General features: G+C 47.3%; 1 protein-coding gene across 3 annotated transcripts in view; it reads left to right on the top strand.

Annotated features, from left to right (window-relative positions):
- The window catches only part of AMIGO2 (adhesion molecule with Ig like domain 2), a 65298-nt gene extending 53692 nt beyond the window's left edge, over positions 1-11606 (top strand). For 2 of the 3 annotated variants that reach the window (XM_081956729.1, XM_081956730.1), the window contains exon 2: positions 7288-11606. In XM_081956729.1, coding sequence (XP_081812855.1) covers positions 7358-8905 — 1548 coding nt within the window. In that variant the 5' untranslated portion in view covers positions 7288-7357 and the 3' untranslated portion in view covers positions 8906-11606. The remainder of the gene's footprint in view (positions 1-7287) is intronic. The other variant, XM_081956731.1, reaches the window with a different exon arrangement.
- Positions 11607-24978: the final 13372 nt, after the last annotated feature.

Here is a 24978-nt window from a genome sequence, read left to right on the forward strand (position 1 = left end):
GTCTCTCCAGCCCCGTCCTGGTCATATGAACAGGACCCAGTCCCAGAGGGTTACAGTAGGGCTCCCCCAGCCGGGGGCTCCCATTACCATCTCCAGGACCCCAGGGACCCGGAATCCGACTCTGATCAGGAGTCCGAACTATCAGCGCGCATGCAGACCTTAGTCGATTGCGCAATCGCCAGGGGGATCGCTGAGGGCCTCCGAAAACACCCCCCCCGGGGTCAGGGGCCACCCTCCAGGGCCCGACGGCTCCTCCTCCGGCCAAACGTGCCCACCACCCGTCCCTTGAGTCGTCCGTGGTCAGTGAAACCTCCGCCATAGAGGACGCTGACCAGGACGGGCAAGATCTATCTGAGGACGAGGGCCTCTCCCCAGATGCCCCCTCCTTCTCGGGACTTTTCAAACCTAGTCTTTTTAAGTCCATTCTCCACAAGGCCAAGCTTTACCTTTACCTTTTATTTCGATTTTTATACCGCCCCCTCTCCCCAAAGGGACTCGGGGCGGTGTACAGTCAAGTGAAATAGATAAAATAGACTACAAACATGGAAACATAAAAACATAGAAGAGGAGGCAATACAACACTGTACAGGTAAAGCAGATAAAAAACAGTATATAAACAATCCTAAAAAATACCCAATTAAAATTACCCAGTTAAAAATATATCTGCCAAGAGGTATAATGAGGTTATGAATGGTCCAGGCCGGCTAAACAGAACAGGTGAGTCTTCAGTTTTCGTCGAAAGGAGAGAAAGTCTCCTTTAGCTACCAGGGTAGGGATCAAACCTAAGCCGGCCCAACCTTCGGCCGATGCTGTTCCCGAAAACCCCAATGCGGCCATGTTCGACGTTCCGACCCCCCAACAAGAGCTGGTCCCGGTTCCAGGCTTGTTCCTGGACGTAATCCAACATCAGTGGGCCCAACCAGCCACCTTATCTTCTCCCAGCGGGGCAGACAAGAAACTGTATTCAGTGGATCCCACCTTGGAAGACCTTTTGGCTCTTCCAACTGCCCTCACCTCCAACTCCCTCCTCCCAGCAGACCTGCTGGATGGGCTCAAGGCAGAGGATAAGAAGGCGGAGAGGGTATGTCATAAGGCTCACCTGGCGGCCGCCTGGGCCATCAAAGCCTCCTCCTCCGCCTCCTTTTTTAGCAGGGCCTCCATTATATGGCTAAGGGAACTGTTGGCCAAACTCCCGGCAGGGGACTTGCGCCTTCGCCAGGATATTTCAAAAATAATTGCGGCCTCCCAATATGCGGCGGACGCATCCCTTAACGCCACCAAATTTGCGTCTAGGGCCTTGGCGGCCAACGTCACCTCCCGCCGCCTGCTTTGGCTCCGCCACTGGCAGGCGGACCAGAAGCATAAATGGAAGCTGGCCTCAGCCCCCTTTAAGGGTGCCAAATTATTTGGGGAGGCGCTTGAGCCCCTCCTCATTGAATCCAAAGATAAAAGAAAGATCTTACCTTCCACCACAAAAAAGCAGGACCGTAAGTCCGCTCCTTACCCCAGGAGGCAGCCCTTTCGTGCCTCTGAACCCTCCACCTCTTCCTCCTTCACCCCGCCCTACCGACCGGCTGGTCAGTCAGGGGACAGGTTCCAGGACAGATCCAATTTCAGGGACAGAGGTAGACAACAATTCGGCTTCCGTAAATCCAACCGTGGCGGTGCCTCCAACAGGCCCTTCCGCAAATCAAAGTGACTGCCCGGGCCTGTCACCCATAGGAGGGCGGCTCCAGCTATTCACCCAACATTGGGCCCAGACCACGGAGGACGCCTGGGTCCTCCAGATTGTAAGGGAGGGCCTATCCCTAGAATTTATATCCCCCCCTCCCCGGAACTTCATCCGGTGCCCCACTCCTTCCTGCCCTCTGAAGAGGGAGCTTATGAACCAGGAGATACTTCATCTCCTGGAGATAGACGCGATAGAGCAGGTTCCCCCCGACCAGGAGGGGAGGGGTTTCTACTTCATCCTCTTCCTGGTACCAAAGAGCTTGGGGGCTGGAGGGCCATCTTGGACCTAAAGAACCTCAACAGGCACATCGCCTACCGGAGGTTCAAGATGCAGTCCCTCCAGTCCATCCTGTCGGGGATCCGTCAGGGAGACCTCCTTACCTCTATCGACCTCAAGGAGGCTTACCTACACATCCCCATCCGTCCGCAGCACAGGAGGTTCCTGCGCTTCTTTTATGCCGGCCGGCATTTCCAATACCGGGCCCTTCCTTTCAGCCTGTCGTCGGCTCCCAGGACCTTCACCAAGGTCCTGGCGGTTGTGGCAGCCCAACTAAGGCGCAGACCCATAAGGCTACAATGCTACCTGGACGACATCCTGATCCAGTCGTCGTCAAGGCAGCAGGCCTTGCGGGACCTCCGCATCACGATGAGAACTCTGAGGAGCCACGGCTTCTCCCTAAATCTAAAGAAAAGCCATCTGGTTCCCACCACCAGACTTATCCACCTGGGGGCGGTCATAGACACTTCCCTGTGCAGGGTCTTCCTATCCCAGGACAGGCTAGACAGCTTAGTGGCCATGACCTGCAAGGTGATGCTCGCGAGACAGGTACCGATCATCCTCCTGTCACAGCTGTTGGGGAAAATGATCTCTTCCATCTCGATCGTCCCATGGGCTCGCCTTCACTCCAGAGCTCTCCAATGGCTCCTCCTTCCTCACCAGAGGGCCTCAAGGAGCAACTCGAACCGACTGGTGAGCATTCCCCCGGCGGTGAAGAGGTCGCTCCGATGGTGGACGTCCCCTGCAATCCTCAAGGGCCACCTGTTCAAAGAGCCCAACCGGTTAGTGGTCACCACAGACGCAAGCCTCGCCGGCTGGGGGGCACACATGGGTCATCTAGTGGTGCAAGGCAAGTGGTCACTCGCAGAGAGGTCCTGCAGCATCAATCTTCTGGAGCTGCGTGCGGCCCACCTGGCACTCCAACATTTTCACCAGGACATTCGCCATCAACATGTCCTGTTGATGACGGACAATGTGGCCACCAAGGCCCACATAAACCGCCAGGGGGGCACCAGATCCAAGACATTGATGAGGGAAGCGGAGTCCCTGGGGCACTGGGCAGAGAGGCACCTGGCATCTCTTCGCTCCAACCATATTTCGGGGGTCGACAACACCCAGGCGGACTGGTTGAGCAGGACCACCATAGACCCGGCAGAGTGGAAACTGGATCCGGCCCTGTTCCGCCAGCTGTCTCGCAGGTTCGGCACTCCAACGGTCGACCTTTTTGCGTCCAGGGAAAATGCTCAGCTTCACCGCTATTTCTCCCGCTTCCAGTCCCCGGGGGCGGAAGGGACGGATGCCCTTCGTTGCCCATGGCCCCGGGGCCTACTTTATGCTTTTCCACCTCTACCCCTGATTCCGCAAGTCCTCCACAAGATCATCTCGGAGGGGGTGGAGGTACTCCTCGTGGCCCCGCACTGGCCCCGAAGATCGTGGTTCGCCGACCTGGTCAGCCTATCTCTATCGTCTCCGTGGAAGATCCCTCCAGACCGAGTCTCCCACAGCCAGGGGGCCGTAGTTCATCCAGAGCCCCAATGGCTCCAATTGGCCGTCTGGCACTTGAGGGGGACCAGCTGAGGCGCGAGGGCTTTTCAGAGGACGTAGTCCACACTATTCAGGCAGCTAGACGGCCGTCGACCATTCGAATTTACGATGCGTCTTGGACTTCCTTTGCCAAATGGTGCGACACCTTGCATTTAGACCCAGTGACAGCCCCGGTTTCCCGTGTCCTGGACTTCCTGCAAGGGGGTCTTGACAAGGGCCTCGCCCCGAATACTCTTCGACGACAGGTGGCGGCCCTCTCCACCGTTTGGGCTGGTGACCCGGTCTTGTCCCTCAGCAAGGTTCCTAGAGTCCGTTCCTTTCTCAAAGGGGCCTGTAACTTACGACCTCCCACGGTCCATCGCTATCCCACCTGGCAGCTGTCCGTGGTTCTGCAGGCGCTCACCGCTCCACCTTTCGAGCCTCTCAGCACTACGTCGCTACGTCATCTCACACTCAAGACGGCATTCCTCATCGCCGTGACGTCAGCTCGTCGTATCTCAGAACTGGCAGCCCTGTCGGTTCGCCAGGACCTATGTATCGTCCACCCAGACAGGGTGGTGCTGAGACTAGACCCGACCTTTATTCCAAAGGTTAACACTTGGTTCCATAGAACGCAAGACATTGTGATTCCTGATTTCTGTCCGCGACCGTCACATCCCAGGGAACATCAGTGGCACATGTTGGACGTGAGAAGGGCGTTGAAAACATACATCGCCCGCACCTCCGAGTTCCGGAAATCGGAGTCCTTGTTCGTGTCGTTTCATCCAGGTTCCCTGGGCAAAAAGGTCTCTTCTTCCACTGTTGGCAGGTGGCTGCGCGCTTGCATCGCCTTGGCCTACGAAAGCCAGGCCAGGTCGGTGCCACGGGGCATCACTGCGCACTCCACTCGCAGCGCGGCCACCACTGCGGCTTGGGCCACTCAGGCATCGATCCTAGACATTTGTAAGGCGGCTACGTGGTCCTCCCCGTCGCCCTTCATTCGACATTACAAGCTGGACATCTACGCCTCGGCTGAGGCGTCCTTTGGCAGGAGGGTGCTTCAAGGGGTTGTGTCTTCGACCGAATCCCGGGACTCTGCTTCTGCCCACCCATCTGGACAATAACTTGGGTATGTCCCATTGCTTGGACTCTCCAAGCGGTGCACAGGAAAATGACCATTGGCTTACCTGAAGGGTCCTTTTCTGTGTGCCGCAGGAGAGTCCAACCCACCCTGGTCTTCGGTCCGGGGATTTGTTCCTTTTATCAACTAAAGACATCTTGGACGCCTTCGCTCCATCCTCTCGACAGACTGACTTTTTTCGTCATTAATTCTGGAAGCAATCACACAAGGAGGTGTGGTTAAAGGGAGAAAAAAAGTTCCTCAGTATCCAAGGGCAACCAGACTGAATTAACCCATTGCTTGGACTCTCCCGCGGTGCACAGAAAAGGACCCTTCAGGTAAGCCAATGGTCATTTCGACTTCCAATGGGCCCAGAAGGTCCATTTTTCGGCCTCCTCAGGCCCCGGAGGCTTTCTAGGAGTCTTGGGAGGGTGAAAACGGCCTCCCCTGCCCCCTGGGGGCCCTCTGGAAGCCAGAAATGGCCCATTTGCAGACTCCTGGTGCCCGGTAGGTCTGTTTTTCGCCCTCCCCAGGCTCTAGAGGCTTTCTAGGAGCCTGGGGAGGGCAAAGAATGGCCCAACACACAAACCAGAAGTTCGGGAACTGTCTTCTGGGTTTCCCATTGGGCCATTTTTCTCCCTCAGGAGGCTTCCCTGAAGCCTCTGGACGGCGAGAAACATCTGAAAATCAAGGCCGAAAATCACCATACACATGTGCGCTGGAGCTGACAGGGCAGCGCTTTGCGTGCCCTCAGAAATGGCTCCGCATGTTACCTGTGGCATGTGTGCCATAGGTTCACCATCACGATGATAGTGTGTGTTTCTGTGTGTAATTTTATACACATAAAATTTACCTATTTATAACTAATTTACAATATATTAGAAATACATATGATATGTGGTATTTTTAGATCCCTAACTTTTTCATCTGTATTATATTAATTTATTCTTTTCATGTTATCTTTTGTACTTGTCTATATTTTTTCTTTAAACTGTCCAATTTTTTTGAAAAAGGAAACTGGCATGAGATTTAATGAAAGAATAGTGTCCATGTAAGATATTTAAATTTATTTATTTGCTGTCACCAGACACTACCTATAGAATTTTTGTAGACTACCTGTGATTCCTAGATCAAATATTAGAAACCACTGACATGGGGTATGATAACATGTATAGTAATTTGGGCCTTGAAATGTGCTAGCCTAAGTTATAATTCCAAAAGTGTCTATGAGCTCTGCTGGCTGGGAATTCTGGGACTTGCTGTTCCACTTGAACTACATAAAAATGGAGGAGAAAAGAAGATCATATCTTCCAAAAGTGATCTGCTTATTACCAAATTAATAAAACCTGCTTTCATAGCAACTGGATTTTACTACTAGTACAAACATTTGAATTTGGTTTATGTGAGAGTTGGCTACCTTTCCAGGATGTGCATTAGTGGATCGAGCACTACAACTTTTTTATGGTTGGCATTTCAAACACCAAGTCCACACGTTTGATCCAGTTGACCCGTATCAGAGAGACCACATTAATGCTTTCCTTCTATATGAAGGAATGCAACCATTTCTGTCATCATGAGGTATATTTCCCCATATTACCATGTCCAATGCAAACTTCTAGCATTGTTAGTAAATTAATATTGATGAATAAGGGAGTTGCTTAGTGATTGCTGTATAATTATTTTCTGCCTATTTTTCCATGTGAGTGAAGGATGGGCATAAAGGAAAAAATAGTGATAATAAACTTTTTAAATATAATTAATATTTTAAAAGATTAATGATAAAAGCAATACAAATATTAAAAAAGAAACGGAAAATACAGAAGAATACTGAATGCGAAAGTAGAAAAAGAAAGTAGAGAAAGAAAAAACAGAAGAAAAGATTTTAAAGAAGTAGCTTCCAATCTTCTTGACTATGGCTATAAATGCATTTATATTTTACCTCCCTCTCCAAGGATACATCATAATTTCTATCTTCCATAAGCTTTCCTTTCTAATTGACCAACCCATAAATCACAAGTTCTTTTTATTTTTTTAGAAGAAAAATCCAGAAAGGTTTTCCAGTCACTAATAAATGTAATAGTTGATCTTTTCTAAGCCTGTAAGTTAATTTTGTCATCTTCCTTACTTTTATCATCTTCATCAACCATTCTTCTATTGTGGATATTTCAAAGTCTTTTCATTTTTGTGCATATAATAGTCTTGCAGCAGTGATAATACAGTTGTACTTTGGTATTCAATTGCTTTGAAATTCATCAAATTTGGTACTCAATACATTTTGTCCCGGTAGTCATTGTTTATTTGGTACTCAATGCACAAGCTAGAACTTGTCTGTGTCGGCTGCCTTACCTCTCTACATTATTCCTTACAGGAAAAATTTGTTTGCTGCTCCTTGTTTTTAGTATTCAACATGCCTCCTAGAACCAATTAACGATGAGTACCAAGATACCACTAGATATAAAAATATTTATCTGTGGCTCTTTTTTAGTTGTCTGTCCATTAATCCCAACAAGAAGAGGTGATCTTATATCTATGAGCAACTTCATTTTGGGTGAATATGGTAAAATGTTGAATGTTTTTATATCTTAATAGCCTTTTTTAAAAAATAGTGTATCTTTCTCTCTTTCTGTCTTAACAGTGATTGGTACAAAGGGACCTACATGCCTAAAGGGTGGCAAGGAAAATTGGAAGACGGCTAAAACACAGTCATGTCTTCTGTTTGGCACACTATTCTCTCTCTTCATGGGAACTACAAGAGGTTGGGTTTCCTCTTAATTTTCAGTGTAAGTGTAAGTGTATGTTGTAGTGCATCTTTAATGTGCCCCACCACTTGCATCTGTGCCAGTGACATTATGAGCTGCACCAGCAGAAACCTCTCAAGGGTTCCATCAACTCTTTACAAGCACATAAAAAGACTGGATATGAGTCACAACAAAATTGGGATTTTGGATCAAGATTGGATACCTATGCTGCTTGAGAAGTTGAACACCCTCATCCTCAATCATAACAACATTTTTAGTATTTCTATTGGGAGCTTCTCAGTTGTTCCAAATGTCAAGTACCTAGACCTGTCATCCAACAATTTGAAGTCATTGGGCAGTCCTATATTTCAAGAACTGAGAATGCTGGAGGTTCTGTTGCTTTATAACAATCATATTGCACAGGTTGATTCTGCTGCTTTTGGAGGATTACATATGCTGCAAAAACTGTATTTAAGTTACAACTCTGTCACACGCTTCCCAATTGAACTCTATACTGGGAAATACAAGCTCTCCGAACTTGTATTCTTAGATCTTTCTTATAATCGTATCCAGTCAATACCAGTTAATGGCATGAGACTAGTACCGGCCCGACACTTAAGTGGAATCTATCTTCATGGGAACCCATTTCATTGTGACTGCATACTTTATTCTATGCTGAACTTGTGGTACCTTCGACATTTTACTTCAGTGGAAAACTTCAAGACTGAATATACATGCAATAAAGACTCCCAAAAACTGCCTTTATTGCAGAACAATTATTTAAATTGTTCAGAAAGCACCATTAATGGTTCTTTCCATGCCTTTGGTTTTATTCAGGAAGCACAAATTGGTGAGCGAATTATAGTACCCTGTGATACCAAAATCAGTGATTCTGGGACTAGTTTTATTTGGATCAGCCCAGATAATCAAGTATTAGAGCCAGGAAAGATAACTGAACAATTCAAAGTATTTCATAATGGGAGCCTGGAAATAGATGATGCTCAGTATGAAGACGCTGGACTTTATTCCTGCATTGCAATAAATAAGAAAAGATTACTGAATGAAACAATTGAAGTAAGAATAAATGTCAGCAATTTTACAGTGGACAAATCTTACTCACATGAAACATTTAACACTGCTTTTACAACACTTGCAGCTTGTGTAGCCAGTATTATTTTGGTACTTCTTTACCTCTACTTGACGCCCTGCCCTTGTAAGTGTAAATCAAAGAAAAGGAAAAGGCAATTAAACCAAAATAGCACATCTCATGCATCCATATTAACCTCCAACACACCCCTCAATCTTCCATTAGATGAGAAGAAAGCTAGCAGTGGCAAAAGGGTGGTGTTTCTTGAACCCGTGAAGGAACCTAAACCAGGTCAAAATGGGAAAATCAGAATATTTCCCAATGAGACTGTAATTACTGAAAGCATCCTGAAAACACCCCGAACAAAATCAGGCTCAGTTTCCACAAACTCAGCATTCTCAGACATGCCTTTCATGCCATCATCTTAAGTGTTCCTCCTGCACTAATGTCATAAATCCTATCAGCAGCAGCCACAGCTTTATCCAATGTTGAAAGAAAAGTCATGGAAAACGTCTGATATTTTTAAGAAAATGGAAATTTTGAAGGTTGAAATTAATTGCTGTTATCTTGTTCCTTCTCAGTGAGAAGAACATGTGTTAATCTTACAACATTCAGGAGGAGCTTGTTGTTATATGACAGGAGTAGCAGAGTAAGGTGGTATACCTTGTATTCTTTCTAATATTTCCTCTGAAATGAATTAGGAGGTACATATTTGATCATTGTTCTCATTCAGTGGAAGAAAGCTTACACAGTAGAAATCCTATCGGCTTTAGGCCCTAGGTGTTTCACTATAGAATCAGTGGGATTGTATTATCAGACTTTGAATCAAGTAGGTTTTATAGTGTTTATAGAAGAACAAAATAGCCATTTATTCAATTTCTGTTCATTGCCTTAAGAAACGGGGTACACAAATTTATATAATCCAGAATATTCCCAAATAATGTTTAATGTTTAGATTTATTTCAAAACTGGACTTTTTAAGGGTTTTTTCTGTAATGAATTTTAAAATCTAGGAATGTAATGTATGGTAAATCTAGTAAGAGATAACCTCCAAAAATGATAACTTTTACAGAACTCATACTGACCAGAGATATGATTATTAAACCAATTAAGCCTTGAAGGTCTGTATTTCAGAAGGATATCACTTTAATCTTGTTAAGAAACCCATAGTCTAAAAGTATTTAAGAAGTACTATTTTTCCATCTACTGTATGGTGAGGAAAGAGGTGCACTATTGGAATGTCTGTCTTTACAGGTCTTAAAGGGATAAGAGCCATGATACTGTAGAAGTATATCCAGCCTATTTGTTTGGATTAAAATTTATGTATGTGTACGTGTGGACTGAGCAGAAAATGTCTACAAAAAGAATGCATAGAATTAGTTTTGTAAAATTATTGAGATGTGTGCAATTAGATATATTATACACGTTCCACTGCACTTTGACTATTTTTGATGACCTATTCAGAGCCATAATCCAAACTGTTGATCCCAAGATAAATGTTGCTTTCACATCAATGTCATGAATACCTAGACTTTACCTTCTGTAGAACCTAGAACTCCAGTTTATTGGATTTGATTGTTTAGATCTTTATTTGAAAAATTCAAACTAGTTAAGCTAATTCTGTTTGTCATTGTTTAATGTGCAACTATCAAAGCAACAATTCATGAAGCTTCCATCTTGTGAAGTTTTGATATAAAATTGACAAGTCATAATTTCAGGATGATCTATTCCATTAGAAAGCTGGAACTTTGTACAAGTCAGATATATTTTAGCATAGTTTTATGTTAATAAATGAAATATGAAAAACAATAAGTTATTTGCAAGTTACTTATTTTGCATAGCATTGTTTGTCCCATTTGGGTTTCTGTCAAATTGGTAGATTGCAGTAAACATGCAACATAGATACAATTTCTTGGTTTTCTCTGCTCGCTGTCAGCTGCAACCTTCAATCAGAATAGAGCTGGAAGGTCTTCTAATTCAGCCCCCTCCTCAAACAGGAGACCCTATACAATTTCAAATAGATGGCTGTCTACTCTTTTCTTTAAAATCTCCAGTCATGAACCACCTACAACTTCCGAAGGCAAGCTGTTCCACTGGTTAATTGTCCTTACTGTTAGGATGTTGTTGCTTCTCTCCTTGATTAGTTTCCATCCATTGTTTCTTGTCTTGCCTTCTAGTGCTTTGGAAAATATGTTGACCCTCTTCTTTGTGGCAGCCCCTCAAATACTGGAAAACTGCTATCATGTCATCCCTAGTCCTTCTTTTCTCTAGACTGGCCATGCCCAATTCCTGCATGCATTCTTTTATGTTTTTATCTTCAGGCTCATAATCATCATATTTGCTTTCTTTGCACCTTTTCCAAAGTCTCAACCTCTTTTTGAAATGCGGTGACCAAAACTGGGAGGTGTGATCTTACTAAGGATTTATAAAGTGGTACTAATACTTCAAGTGATTTTGATTCTATACCTTTGTTTATACAACCACGGATTGTATTAGCTTTTTTGACTGCTGCTGCACCCTGATGGCTCATGTTTAAGTGATTGTTCACTAGGATTCCAGGAACTGTGGTGGCACAGTGGTTAGAATGCAGTACTGCAGGCTACTTCTCCTGATCACCGTCTGCCAGCAGTTTGGCAGTTCGGGTCTCACCAGCTCAAGGTTGACTCAGCCTTCCATCCTTCTGAGGTTGGTAAAATGAGGACCCAGATTGTTGGGGGCAACATGCTGACTCTGTAAACCACTTAGAGAGGGCTGTAAAGCACTGTGAAGTGGTATATAAGTCTAAGTGCTAGTGCTAGTGCTATCCCTCTCACAGTTACTGTTTTTGAGCCAGGTTATGCCTCTGGTTTGGTTTTTCCTGCCTAGGTATAAAAACTTGCTTTTCTCCACATTAAATTACATGTTATTGGATAGGGCCTATTGTTCAAGTCTTTGTACATTCTGAACCTTTGCTTTCCTGACTCATCTTTGCAGATTTGGGCTATTTTCTGATATTCTGCCTTAGTTATGTGTCCCATTTTCCATTTTTTGTACTTATCCTTTTTGTCTTTCAGTTTATCAGAGAGATCTTTGTGCAACCATGCTGGTTTCTTCTTGGATTTCTTGTTTTTCTTTTTTAGTGGTATTGTGTTGGACTGGGATTTTATGATATTTTTCCGTTTCCCATGCTTCTTGAGTTATTTTCCCCTTTAGGATTTTTATCCATGGATTTTTTTCCTTAGTCTTCCTCTGAGTTTGTTAAAATCAGCTGTTTTAAAGTATGACAGTAATTGGATTATATTCTATTGCTTGTGTTTGCATTATATTGAATTCCACTTTGACCCAATTTCATCTCCCTCTAAAAAAAAATAAAACAACCCGGCAGCTCGGCTCTGCCGGGAAACTTGATCAGTGCCTCGGACTTGCAACATCTGGTAAAACAAATAAGTACTTTTCCAATAACCTGTAAAATCCAAGGCATTGTACTTTCGTAAAGGAGGAAATTGGTGGCAATGGCAAAGTCTGGAGCAGGAGTCCTGGAGTGAGAAGGAGTGCTGGAGGAGTAACACCTCACTAAAAAAAAACCTTGGTCCAGCTGGCCTGGCCTTGTAATGGCCCCTTTTCCAGGATTACAGGAGAAGACGGTCAACAGTTTTGAAGGTGGAAGTGGGCTCTACGCCCCAATGGCAGATAAAGTGGCGGAACCATCTTCTAGGAGAAGGGAAATTCTGATTACAAACCTCCACTGCCTTGTGGCTATATCCACTACTGGAAAAGGCTTCAGGAGTCAACCTCGAGGCAAAATCCAGAGCCGGAATTCTGGAAGCAGTTTGTGACTGTGTACAACCACGTTCTGGTAGCTCCTGCGACACAGCTGGAACCAATCGTATCGGCTCTGCCATTCCACTTCCTCTATTTCAGTGACGTGGAGAGGGGGGATCTGCTACTTGGGTAACAGTCTATCCTCCATATCAATGCTCTGGAGAGGACACTCCAACTTTGTGCTCTGGAGAGGACACTCCAACTTTGCATACACCATTGAAACAATACGGAAAGGGGCAGTTACTGGTTATAAGTCTTTGCTTGATTGTCATAGAGCGTGACGCCAGGGGCCACTTTCGACAGTGGGAGAGGTCATTGTACCTCATTGGGCAGCTACCGCCCGCCTTAAGTTGACAATATCCCAGGGCCCTGATCTGAGGCAAAGGGTGAGCGGGCGGCATGCTAACCTTTGGTGAGCAGAGCAGGTGAGACATGGAAATTAACTGGATGGTCTGGATCTGTGGAAAAGGGAAGATAAGGGCAGGGTGGGCAAGGCTAGCCAATATTCAATTCTTCCGGTTCTCCAAACTGCGCAAAATCATAACAAGCTGTTCGCCCGAACCGGTCCAAACCAGCTGAATCCCACCTCTGGTCTTGGGTATGTTTCTTATATCTCCTACGTTGTAACTGGGATTTCCATCCTTTCATCATTGGAAATAGGTTCTAAAGGTCATGAAGATTCCCCCCCTCCCAATCTTAATTTAAAGTCCTTTTGAGGGCAGAGGGCAAGAGAAGGCCATTGCAACCAAAAACAGAGGCTGGGAGAGCCATGTGTAGCCCTCCAAAACTCCTTTTTTGTTGGTAAAGGCACTGTGGGCTGGTTCTTTTCTTTTTCTAGGGCAGCCCCACAGGCCATATCGAAACACCTGGCAGGCCAGATCTGGCCCCCGGGCCTTGAGTTTGACACCCCTGGTGTAGATGTATAGATGAAAACAACCTTTAAGAAGGTTTCTATCAAGATATTGATAATGTATTGTTACTGTTCCTTGGGGGTAAGCCATAGGTCTATTCTCCTTAGTTCCACATCTCCAGAATGAGTTGAAAACCACCATGATGATTATCACAACAGCACAATAAAAAAAACCTGCTTTCTCCATGTGTGAATGTTGACACATGTACAGATATGTTGTATGGGGCTTCAGTAACACTGTCACAACCATCAGCTCGTCTTTTATTTTTTAATTATTCTTGCAAATATTGCTGTCTACTATATCTGTTCTGAAATATGAAAGAATGTTAACTGGTCTCCCTTGGTCTACACTTTATAAAGTTCTGGCTATCTTAGTTTTACTATTCAATTATTGTTGATATCCTAGGTCAGCTGCATTTCCTTTTGTACAAAGCCTTGAAGCCCTTACTTGCTACTATATACGTTCAGGGACATTCAGTCCTTACAGAAATGACTTAGAATGACCAAACCTAAAATGCTATTTCTCTGTAGTTAATGTAAATTAAATTATGTCCTCTTAAGCAAAGGAGAAGCAGAGCAGTTTACCCTGCTGATGATTTGCATTTGTAAGAGTTATATGTGCAATAGGGCAGTTTACAAATCTATGGTAAATATAAGTCTAAAGCTGTCTATACCTTTACATTCCATGTGACTTTCCTGTCGTCTTGGTTCAACAATAAAGTATCTTGAAACAAATATTCAAATCCCTGTGTCTTTGATTTTGTAAGTGACCAATTAATAACCAATTAAATTAAAAATGAAATGAAGTAAAATGAACCTTCAATAATTATGTACTGCTTTGTTCTTTTTGTTCTGTGCATATTTATTCTTTTGACTATGAATGAATAGGGAGAAGCAAAACTTCTACAAAACATTCTGCAACTGACATCACACATTGTGCTAAGCCATGGTTTAATCATAGTTTGCTCAACCATGCGTTACTGCATGACCCCTATTAGCTGAGATCAGAAATGCTAAGACAATACAAGATACATTACAGAATAGCATAATGTACTGTATGTAATGGATATGATCAAAGTATTAGGGTGTAAGACCTGTAAGCAATATTCTAAGAGTATATTAGGTCACCATTTTATCTTCAAAAGTTTCAAATGTGCAGAAGAAAGAACCAGTTTTGCTCTATTGCAATGAATGTTTAATGTCAACTAAGTGATTTTAACTAATTTGGTGTAATGGTCAGCATTAACCATCTATCCTGCCTTTCCATGAGAATTGTAAATAAAGCAAGATAACAGATCAATGTAGCCAAAATAGTAAATAAACATACTAAGCATAGGCAGAATTGCCTTGGCAATAAAGTCAGTGTTCTTGGTTGAAGTCTCTTTAAAGAGACTTCATAGTCAGTAGTCATGATAGGACTTCTACTTCAAATCTATTTTAAAGATAACAGGATAAGGAAATATAACACAAAAGATTTACCTGGTCTAAAAAAACTGAGCCAAAAGAACAACAATTTTCTGACTAGATAAGTTGTTCAGTATTCATAATTCAAAACATTTTTAAAATTTTTACTAAACCGCGGGTTTCAAGCTCCTCAATGCAATTTTTATTACCTCCTGGTTCAAAATGACAAGAAACCACCCTGCTAATTTTTAGTAAGAGAATATTCTGAGGATCACAAAATAATTTGCCCTGTGGCTGTATATAGTCAAGAGTTGCACCATGAAGAGATAAGTAATGTTTCTTAATTGTTTGGCTGCTGATGGTGATGATAGTTTTCAAAAATATTTTACTATATTATTTCAAATATTATTTGAAACGTTTGTTTGTTTGTTTGTTTGGATTTATATGCCGCCCTTCTCCAAAAGGACTCAGGGCGGCATACAACATTAAAAAACATACATCCCAAAAGTTAAAAAAAAATTAAATCCATATCCAAAAAAACAAACCGAATTTAAAAGACAATACATTTAAAATAAGTTAAAAATTAACAGGCCAGGCCGGCTTGCTGGAAAAGCCAACTTTTTAGGGTGCGTAGGAAGGACCGGAGGTCAGGGATTATACGAAGCTCCAGGGGCAGCTCATTCCAGAGGGAAGGTGCTCCCACAGAGAAGGCTCTCCCCCTGGGGGTCACCAGCCGACACTGTCTGGCCAATGGCACCCTGAGGAGGCCAACTCTGTGGGATCGTACTGGACGGTGGGAGGCTACTGGTGGCAGTAGGTGGTCTCGCAGGTACCCTGGGCCTAAGCCATGGAGTGCTTTAAAGGTCATAATTAATACCTTGAATCGCACGCGGAAAACAACCGGCAACCAGTGCAGGCCGCCTAAAAGGGGTGTAACATGGGAGCACCTAGGTACCCCCATGACAGCCCGCACGACCGCATTCTGGACCAGTTGAAGCCTCCGGGTGCTCTTCAAGGCCAGCCCCATGTAGAGAGCATTGCAGTAGTCCAGGCGAGAAAGGACAAGGGCATGAGTGACTGTGCACAGAGCATCCCGATCCAGGAAGGGGCGCAACTGACGTACCAGGCGAACCTGGTAAAAGGCCCCCCTGGTCACGGCTGTCAGGTGTTCTTCTAAACTAAGCCGCGTATCCAGGAGGACTCCCAGATTGCGAGCCTTCTCTGAGGGGGCTAAAATTTCTCCCCCTATCGTCAAAGATGGAACAAGATGTACAAATCGGGATGACGGAAACCACAGCCACTCAGTCTTGGAGGGATTGAGCTTGAGCCTGTTCCTCCCCATCCAGATCCGCACAGCCTCCAGGCATCGGGACATCACGTTGAGGGCATCGTTTGGGTGGTTTGGGGTAGAGATGAAAAGTTGGGTATCATCAGCATATTGATGATACCGTATCCCAAAACCACAGATGATCTCGCCCAGCAGTTTCATGTATATGTTGAACAGGAGGGGTGAGAGAACCGACCCCTGGGGCACCCCACAAGTGACGCGCCTGGGGGTCGATCTCTGCCCTCCAGTCAACACAAACTGCGACCGATCCGACAGGTAGGAGGAGAACCACCGTAAAACGGTGCCCCCCACTCCCAACCCCCCGAGTCGTCGCAGTAGGATACCATGGTCGATGGTATCGAAAGCCGCCGAAAGGTCTAATAGGACCAGGACAGAGGAACAGCCCCTGTCCCGGGCCCGCCAGAGATCATCGACCAACGCGACCAATGCCGTCTCCGTGCTGTACCCGGACCTGAAACCCGACTGAAACGGATCCAGGTAGACAGCTTCATCCAGGTACTGGGGAAGCTGACGTTCTACCACACTCTCGACAACCTTTGCTACAAAGCGAAGGTTGGAGACCGGACGATAGTTGGCTAAAGAAGCTGGGTCCAGGGAAGGCTTCTTGAGGAGGGGTCTCACCACCGCCTCCTTCAAGGCGGTGGGAAAGAACCCCTCTCTCAATGAAGCGTTGGTAATCGCCTGGAGCCAGCCTCGTGTCACCTCCCGGGAAGCCGAAACTAACCACGAGGGACACGGGTCCAGCACACAAGTGGCCACACTGAGTCTCCCCATAATCCTGTCCATACCTTCGGGGGTCACAGGGTCAAACCCATCCCAGATTGTCTCCTCAAGATTCATCCCCGTTGGCTCGCCCGAATCTACCCAGTCAGAGTCCAAGCCTGTCCGGATCTGAGCAATTTTATCCTGCAGATACTGAACAAATTCTTCAGCCCTACCCTGCAAGGGGTCTTCCCCAGTTCCTTGGTTAAGTAAGGAGCGGGTCACCCTCAACGGGGCGGCTGGGCGGTTATCTGGGGACACGATAAGAGTTGTGAGCAAGGGATTCAGGAAAAGTCCCAAGCTCCATCTAGTCAGTTCCGCCTCCCTGCGGCGAGGGGTAGTGGTATGGAACTCAAGCCTGATGAGGAAATGATCAGACCATGACAAGGGTTGAATAGAAATATCCCCTAAATCTAGATCATTCATCCACTGCCCAGAGACAAAAATCAGGTCGAGCGTGTCTCCCCCATTATGGGTGGGGTCTTGAATTAACTGAGTTAGGTCCATAGCCATCATGGAAGCCATGGACTCCCGAGCTGAGACGGATGTCTCACCAATGGAAGGCAGATTGAAATCCCCCAGGACCATGAGCCTGGGGAAATCAACCGCCAATCCAGCTAATAGATTCAGCAGCTCCGGCAGGGCCGATGAAACATAGCAGGGAGACAGGTATGTAACAAAAAGGCCCACCTGAGCTCCAAGACCCCACTTCACACATCTGAGGCACAGTGACCTTCTGAGGTCTGAGACTTTCCCTGATAACCACCGCCGCCACCCCGCCCCTGCCCTGGGCTCTCAGCTGGTGAAACGCCCGGAAGCCTAGTGGGCATAGTTCGCTAAGGGGCACACACCCCTCATGGCCCAACCAGGTCTCCGTAATGCACGCCAGGTCCGCTCTACCCTCTTGTATGAGGTCATAAATGAGGGGAGCCTTATGTACCACGGACCTGGCGTTAAGCGACACCAGCCGGAGACCAGGGTCCTGTAATCCCTAGCACCTGGGGGTGCGAGAAGGGTGATGAGGGTCGGAACGCGCGATCGCTCTTAAACAGCAAACCCACCTCCTCTGAACATCAGGAAGGAGGAGGAGCTCCTGGAGGATGGCGGTCAGCCTCTGAGCTCCATGCGTTCACGGGGCTCCTTTTGACCGGGCTGGGTTGCTGTTGGCCCTCTGTACGAACTGGAGGACCAAGAACCTACTCAATGACCACCCTGGCTTATTTCAGGACCCTAGTGGTCCCCCTGGGTGGTCAGACGGCACAGGAGAGTGGAAGAAAAGAAATCTCCACTTGAAACCTGTAGTGAGCCAGGAAATGGCGGCCGGCGCGCTGGCGCGCCGGCATACTCCGGGGTTGCAGGCGTCCACGGCTGTTGGAACTGGCGTTTTGGCTGTTACGAACTGTCCACGAACTGTTTTGCCGGCGTTGCTGGCGTTTTTGTGAGCCACGACAACTATGACAACCCGAGGTGAGACCAGCGACGCCCTGAGCGGCTAGCGACGGGGACGCGATGGCGTCCCATACGAGGGATGGCGGAGGGAGGCGGCGGTGGCGGCCCGGACGATTATCGGCGCCAAACATCAGATCCCCGACACGCTGTGAGCCCCGAGCCTACCAGAAGCCTAGTGGAGGTTGTGTGAGGACTGAGCTGGGCTGGAAACATCGGAGGCGCCGGAGGACGTTGGAGGGTGCCGGAGGCCGGCGGAAGGCCAGCGGAAGGCTGGAGAGAAGAACAGAGGCCGGCTGAAATGGCGCGGAAGCGGCGCTGGGGCTTGGAAGGATCACGGGGAGCCGTTGACCCCCCCCTCGCCCACTACGGATCATCTGCTTGCCCTTTCATGGATTTTAAGATCTGCTTAACCCCCTTCCATTGAGGACTGTAGATCACTGGCTCTTCCTATTTCTTTAGTCACCTCTCTCGTCTTGGAACCTAGGCTGCCGTTCTGCTATGATTCCTAACGGGTAGATTTATTTAACACCTCTAGCACCCAGAATTCGACCTTTAGCCCTGTGTATTATCATGTATTTGAGGTCTGACCTTATTTTACTGCGAGAGTCCCCCCTGTCGCAGGCATGGCCCTCCGCCCTTACAAGGGCCCACCTCGAGGACGGATGCATTAATCCAGAGAGGTGGAGGAAGAGGAGGTTTAGGGGGTTTCTGTGTAATTGTTTGTTAACTGTTTTAGGGGGATCCAGGGTGGGGGGAGGGGCCAGCCAGACCAGGAATGGGGGCAGAGCCAGGCGAACAGGTGGGACTGGGGGGGAAGAGAGCGGAGTGGGGGAGGGGAATGAGAACGTCGTTACTTCAGAGGGTTCCTATATTCCAACGGTCGTAGGAAGGGGTGGATGTGAGGACAGAAGAAGATTCTGCAGTCGGTTGGGAGACCGTGGGCGCTGGATACGCCCGGTCGTTTGTACCAACCCCCGCACTCTAGGTGGCCAGGGTTTACAGAACCAGGGCATGAGGCTGATGTTGTGTAACGCAAGGTCCGTTGTTAATAAGGCCCCCCTCATCCATGACCTGGTTTCTGAGGGGGAGCCGGACCTTGCAGGGATCACGGAAACCTGGTTGGGCCACGAGGGGCGTTTACCCCTCGTGGAAATGTGCCCACCAGGATACCGTGTATTCCATCAGCCTCGTGCCCGGGGTAGGGGTGGCGGGGTAGCGGTCATTATACGGGAAGGCCTGGCACCGAGAGAATTCACCGTACCTCAGATATCCGGGTGTGAGACTCTAGGTGTGAGATGTGGCCCAAGGAGTCAGTTGGGCCTGCTTATTGCATACTTGGCTCCTCGCTATGCATCAGCGGCCCTGCCAGAGCTCGAGATGATTGCGGAGGTGGCGGTTGAGATCCCCAGACTATTAGTTATGGGGGACTTCAACCTGCCATCGACGGGCGAATCATCCGAGGTAGCTCGGGAGTTCATGGCTTCCATGACAGCCTTGGACCTGACCCAAATAATTCAGGGCCCCACACACGAGGGAGGCCACACGCTGGACCTTGTTTTTATCTCTGGTCGGTGGAAGAGTGATCTGGGAATAGGGGATCTGGTTATTACTCCCCTGTCATGGTCAGATCACTCGCTTCTCCGACTCGACTTCCCTGCCGCTACCCCCCATCGCGGGGAGGCGGAACCAGAAGATCTTAGATGGTTCTGCCCCAGGCGACTGATGGGACCTGATAGGTTCCAGACGGAGCTTGGGCCACTTCCTGTAGCCCTGACCCGCTCCTGGATGGAGGACCTGGTGGCCGCATGGAATAGTGCGGCGACCGGGGCCTTGGACCGGGTTGCGCCCTTGCGGCCTCTCCGGTGGCAGCGAACCACCCTGGCCCCTTGGTTTACCGAGGAGCTGAGGGTGATGAAGCGCCACAAGAGACGTCTAGAGAGCAGATGGAGATCCTCTCGCGCCGAATCTGACCAAACACAGGTAAGAGCTCATTTACGGACCTACCTTGTGGCACTAAGGGTGGCTAAACGTCGATATTATGCCACTCTTATTGCGTCCACAGAAAACCGCCCTGCCGCCCTGTTTCGGGTGACCCGCTCCCTCCTTTCACAGAGGCCGCGGGAAGCCCCTTTGCAGGGTAGGGCAGAGGAATTTGGGGAATATCTGCAGGACAAAATCGCTCAGATCCGGAGTGAGTGGGTCTCCTTTAGTGATTTAGGGGAGACACCGGAGGCGAGTTTTGAGGTACCTCTCTGGGAGGAGTTTGACTCTGTTGCCGCCGAGGACATGGACAGGTTACGCGGGCGACTGCGGGCCACCACATGTTTATTGGACCCGTGTCCCTCCTGGCTTGTACTGGCAGCCTGGGAGGTTACACGAGACTGGCTCCTGGGACTGGTGAACGCCTCGCTGAGGGAGGGGTTCCTACCAGCCGCCTTGAAAGAGGCGGTGGTGAGGCCCCTACTTAAGAGGCCTTCTCTGGACCCAGCAGAGTTAGCCAATTATCGTCCTGTCTCCAACCTTCCCTTTCTAGCGAAGGTTGTTGAGAGTGTGGTGGCACAACAGTTCCCTCGACACCTGGAGGAAATTGTTTATCTAGACCCGCGCCAGTCCGGTTTCCGGCCCGGTCACAGCACTGAGACGGCTTTGGTCGCGTTGGTGGATGATCTCTGGAGGGCAAAAGATGGGGGTTGCTCCTCCATCCTAGTCCTGTTAGATCTCTCAGCGGCTTTCGATACCATCGACCATGGTATCTTATTGCGTCGGCTGGAGGGGATGGGGGTGAGGGGCACCGTATTGCGGTGGTTCTCCTACTTCCTCTCCGGTCGGTCGCAATGTGTGTTGACAGGGGAGCAGAGGTCGACCCTGAGGCCGCTCACGTGCGGAGTGCCGCAGGGGTCGGTCCTCTCACCTCTCCTGTTCAACACATAAATGAAACCGCTGGGCAAGATCATTCGAGGTTTCGGGGTTGAGTGTCATCTGTATGCAGATGACACTCAGCTATACATCTCTACGCCGAACCACCCCAACGAAGCCGTTGAGGTGATGTCCCGGTGTCTGGAAGCCGTCCGGGTCTGGATGGGTGACAACAGACTCAAGCTCAACCCTTCCAAGACGGAGTGGCTGTGGCTACTGGCACCCCACTTTAGCCAGTGTGTTCCATCTCTAGCCATTGGGGGGGAACAATTGCCCCCGGTGGATAGGGCGCGCAATTTGGGCGTCCTCCTAGATTCCCAGTTGACGCTGGATGATCATGTGACAGCCGTGGCTAGGGGGGCGTTCCACCAGGTCCGCCTGGTGCGCCAATTGCGCCCCCTACTAGAGCGGGACGCCCTTCGCACAGTCACTCAGGCCCTGGTGACTTCCCGTCTTGATTACTGCAATGCTCTCTACATGGGGCTAAGCAATGCGGTCGGGCGGTGCCCAGGAGTAGGGTCTTCTCTGTGATGGGCCCAACCCTCTGGAACGACCTCCCCCCCAATATTAGAACTACTGTTGATCTCCGCTCCTTCCGTAAGAAACTCAAGACCCATCTGTTCCGACTAGCCGGCCTGCCCATTTGTAATCATAAGTAACATCTATTACTGACCTTCCTGGATGGCTTTTTAAATTTTAAATTTTGGGGTTTTAATTGGTTTTAGATTGTTTTTAACTATTAATTAGTTTGGGCTAATATACAGACTGTATGTTTACGTTGTTTGTCTGGGTTTTCGTGTTGTGTTTTGTTGTTTTTATATGCGATGTCTGTACACCGCTCTGAGTCCCTGCGGGGAGAGGGGGCGGTTTATAAATTCAATAAACTCAAACTCAAACTCAAATTTGGCCCTCGGCCCCCACCATATCTGCCTCTCCCACAAACAGTAGAGATGGTGAACCCCCCAATGGAATGGCTTAGCGTCTCCCCCGGAATCCCAACCCTTCCTAGCCCTCCCAACCCACGCCCATTAGTTAGCTCTGGCCTGTGCCCTGGCAGACTCCCCCCCCCCAAGCCTGTCTGAGCCATCCGAATCAACCCCCCTCCCCCCCTTAAAATTTGGTTTAAAAGCCCCTGTAAAAAACCCTTAAGAAGTCTCTTCTTCGCATGCCACCTCTCGGGATCCCAAGATCCGTCATTAAGGAAGCGTCTTGATAGGTCAGAAGGCCATCCCCGGGAAAGGGGGAGTTCCCGGAGGGAATAAAGTTGTGTCGCAGTATAGCATAGAGGAGAGTGTGGCATCAACCAAACGGGATGACATCATGGGGAGATGGAATGAGGAGATGACATGTCCATGGGGGGGGGGGCAGCCAGCAGTGTTCAAGGGGGTAGCAGGAAGCTTATGTCCATCATAAAAATAGTTGATGTTGGGGACAATATGTAAGGGTAACGGACAGCTGTCCAAAATCGCAGCAGATGGTAGCTTGCGAGGTGGAAAAGTGGCCAGTGATGGCAGCAATGAGGACAGCAGCGGCATCGGCAGCTGCTCCAACTCCAACAGCTAGGCTCCGCCCACACCAGCCGCACTCACATCCATCGCCAGGGCCGCACTCAGTTGACCCAGTCCATTTGAAGGATCCATCTTTAATTGCAAAGAAGCAATTGAATCACATGAGCTATGGATAGCTTCCCATATGCATTATTTGAGTTTAGCAGCTTTGGAAGACAACTGTGTAAAGACAAATTAATGCATCTTCATTGCAAGTAGACTCCAATGGTATCAAGGTGCCAATTGATGTTTCAGTTTTAGCTGCCCACCCATCTATCTGTTTATTGATTATATTTACCCATTGCATTTAAATATGCAATTTGAATGCTTTGTAGCAAAGCTTGCAAAATATTTTTTGAAAACTGTGTTTGCAACTTAAACATGGTCTCCAGTTTACACAATTATGGAGGTGTGGGTCAGGGGTGGGTTCTGCCCGGCTTTACTGCCTGTTCACTTGTGCGCGTATGCACAGTTGAATTAAATTGTTCTGTGCATGCACAGGACTAAAAAACAAGATGGCGGCAACAGCGACCGGAGAACCTGTTCGGGAGCGTGATAGGCCTGGGTCGCTGCCGATTCCAGCGACCCAGGCCACCATACCACTACCGGTTTGGCCAAACCGGTAGGAACCCACCACTGGGGTGGGTAGGAACACCAAATGTTAGTGAAAGGACTCATACAGCTGCTCCTTCACGTTCCTATGTTTTCAAAGTTAAATTAAGCTAAAGACTCCAAAATGGAGCACTATGCAACTTCCATGATAATTAATGCACACAACTCAACAACTAGAAAGAAGCTAGTTTTTTTTATAATTTGGTGCAACTGCAAACTATAATCTGAAATACCCTGGAGGTCATTTGGCTGGAGAAGGCTTGTCTTGGCCGTGATGCTGCCTAATCTCTCAGCCCCATGCTGCTAACATTTGGCTGATACTTTTGGCATTTCATAAATCAACTGAGTTCGGAGTGAATCATGATTTCCAATCAGTGGTGGGTTCCGGATCCTGTTGCAACCAGTATGGTTGCAACGGGGCCTGCCGTCCACCACATGAATGTGTGTGGCACGCGCGCACACACTCGCAGTGCACGCATGCGTCTTACCATCCAGCAATGCCTCCGCAAGCCTCTGCAATGCTCCAGCTGCTCGACAGAGCATTGCACAGGCGCTCTACGCGCCATGCATGGAAGCCCCAAAAGTTTTTAAAACAGATAAGGAGCGTGGGCGGGCGGGTGAGCCCTCCGGAGCACCGTACTGGAACGGTACTCGGTGCTCCTGGCAGGCTCTAGTATGCCCGTACCAGGGCGTACCCCCTGCAACCCACCACTGTTTCCAATACACAAGGAGTTTATTATTGGATATCATCATGTCATTTATAAAAGATCATAGTGTCATCTCATAAAACTACTAAATATGTCCATGGAATACATTTTTCCTAATATGTACAAAATTTCCATTGATGTATGCTTCAAAAAACATGAGAGCTATGTCATCATTCATTTGATTTGCATATCTTCTGAGTCTATGTGCAGATGGCAGCTTTCTGCATGCTTGGAAGATGGCTATGTTTTCTTTTGTGGTGAAAAAAACAAATAGTTTCAAGAAACAGAACTTAACTTGCAATTTTAGCTAAGGTAGTTTTAAAAACTAAAGTCTGCCTTTCCTAGACTATATCTTCAATATAATTAAAAAGGAGTTCTAGCTAGTATTTTTAAAAAATAGGCATGAGTTTGTCCACATTGGTTCACATTGGTTCATTAGTTATTTGTTCAGGCAATTGGGGGCTTTGCCATAATCACACACACACACACACACACACATATATATATATATCTTTGATATCAGCCAATAATTTGCAGCTTCTCATTTACAATTTCTGTAATGTTTACTTTGCAGAAAATGTGTTACCTTTTTTGCTGAAATCAATAGAATATATATATATATTTAATACTGACTGCATCATACAGTTTCTTTTATTTTTTTTCTATCAACGGAGGGATATTTTGTCCATCTGTCACTGATCTATGCTGTGAATTGTTTATTCTGAGGCACAGAAGAAGGGATAAGTCATAATGGTTCATCCATGATTAAGGTTTAAAATACAAGGTTCGCAATCCTATTGCTACCCATATGTTCCACAGTGATAAGCTCAACATTTCCTGCTTAAAAATATTTGGTAAAAGACAGTTTGCTTTAAATATTTTTCTTTTGATCAAAGAAAATGTATTGCTCTGGTGAAGAATTTGATATATGCAGAAATATTTTCTGCTGTGGTTGCAGACGCTAAGAATTGGGAAAGCTACTGTATACAAATATTTTTACTTTTCTTTCATTTGCTTTTTCTTCCCTTCCTCTTTATTTAGCAAT

The sequence above is a fragment of the Natrix helvetica genome (genome assembly GCF_964273705.1).
Source record: "Natrix helvetica genome assembly, chromosome: 6".
NCBI lineage: Eukaryota > Metazoa > Chordata > Lepidosauria > Squamata > Natricidae > Natrix > Natrix helvetica.